We start from the raw sequence: 1,717 nt of genomic DNA, 5'->3' as shown, positions 1-1,717 counted from the left end.
CCCCTCAGGAACAATAATGGGAGTAGCAATACCATGAGGGTAGGGAGAAGGTCGGGGGAGAAACAGGGAACCGATCTCAATGATCAATGTATTACCCCCACAACCCCCACCCCCGCCCAGGGGAATGAACAACAGAAACGTGGGTGAAAGGAGACTGGATGGTGTAAGATATGAAAATAATAATGTGTAATTTATCAAGGGAGGGAGGGAAAAAGAAGAGCTAATACCAAGGGCTCAAGTAGAAAGAAAAAGTTTTGAAAATGATGATCATAACATATGTACAAGTTTGCTTAATACAGTTGATGTATGGATTATGAAAAGAGCTGTAAGAGCCCCCAAGAAAATGATTTATAAAATAAAAAACACCCCCCCCCAAAAAAAAACCCATCTCCCTCAAAGAATTCTATGTGGATAGTAAAATATGAATACTTTCTTTTCCTCTGGGTTGGACCTTTTCCTTCTCCTCTACTCCTTTAGTGACCCAGCCCGGAGTTGTAGAGAGAATCATTGCTTTGTTGTTCTACACTATCCATCTCCTTTACTAATGAGAGATGGATATGCACAATGCAAAGAACCCACATTAGTAGAACTTGATATATGTTTGTTGTATCTGGCTTTTGTTTAGCTCTGTGGTAATTTTACTATTCTCTGTACATTTAATATTTCAATCTTACAGTTTTTTTTAAAAAAAAAAAGTAAATAATGAACATAATATGTTTTAATTAAGGAGATTTTTTCCCCCCCTCTGCCCCTTCTGAACAGCTGGGCTCTTCTACATTTGACAATGGTTAAGCTAGTCATTCACAATGTCAAGAACTTTTTTCCCATTGCTGGATTGGAATTTTCTGGTGAGTTTGGATTTGAAAACTTAATGTTGTTTAAATAAATTGCTATCAAATTTTCCTGTATGAAATTTATATGAAAGACCATTTGGTACTTAAAAAAATGTTAATAATGTGCTAGGAGATTTTATGAGGTTTTGTGTATTTGAGGCTTCATTCTGTGGTTTTAATTTATGGCCAGGATCACTCTCTACCTAGAAGGTTGGAAGAACAGGAAATTAGACTGGAGAAGCTAGACATTTTCTTATCTTCCATTAGAGAGATGGCTTTCTGTTTGTTGAAAGCATGAAGAATCCAAATGGTGTGAAATGAACGGTTTTAGATATGTATTTGTATTTTTAGAAGCCTTGGCTCTAAGACTATGGATTTATGTAAATATGTATTTTGAAAATTTTGTAAATATTTTGTAAATATGGTCTGTTTTTTTCAACATAAAGCAATATATTTTATCACTTTTTTAGAGCTGCCTGTAACCTCACCGTTAGGCATTGCTGTGATTAAAAACTTGGAGAACTGGGAACAGATCCTGCAAGAGAAAATGGATCAGTTTGAAGGGCCACCCCCTAACTATGTCAACACGTATCCCACTGACCTTTCTGTGGGAGCTGGTCCAGCCATTCTTCGAAACAAAGCAATGCTAGAACCTGAAAATACTCCGTTCAAGTAAGACAGCTCTTGAAATGATGATGAAAGAAAGTGTGGCTTAGTTGATACTTTTTGGAAGACAATCAGCAAAAATGTTCACTGGTGTTCCAAACTTCATAATTTTTGAACGTGTGATTGTAATCCTAGCATATGTCTAAGGAAGGTGTCAGGAATACGGATAAAAAAATTATTTTCCCAATATTACCTCTATTTCAATAGGCATAATATTT

General features: G+C 36.0%; 1 protein-coding gene across 1 annotated transcript in view; it reads left to right on the top strand.

Annotated features, from left to right (window-relative positions):
• The window catches only part of DMXL2 (Dmx like 2), a 160,660-nt gene that overhangs the window by 135,148 nt on the left and 23,795 nt on the right, over positions 1 to 1,717 (top strand). Inside the window, exons 30-31 of the mRNA XM_013006336.2 lie at positions 763 to 848; positions 1,304 to 1,505. Coding sequence (XP_012861790.1) covers positions 763 to 848; positions 1,304 to 1,505 — 288 coding nt within the window. The remainder of the gene's footprint in view (positions 1 to 762; positions 849 to 1,303; positions 1,506 to 1,717) is intronic.

The sequence above is a fragment of the Echinops telfairi genome, unplaced genomic scaffold (assembly GCF_000313985.2).
Source record: "Echinops telfairi isolate 266 unplaced genomic scaffold, ASM31398v2 ScPeMD7_8;HRSCAF=38, whole genome shotgun sequence".
In the NCBI taxonomy this organism is placed as follows: Eukaryota; Metazoa; Chordata; class Mammalia; order Afrosoricida; family Tenrecidae; genus Echinops; species Echinops telfairi.
The sequence above is the reverse complement of the archived record's forward strand: the minus strand, read 5'-3'. Positions and strand labels throughout refer to the sequence as shown.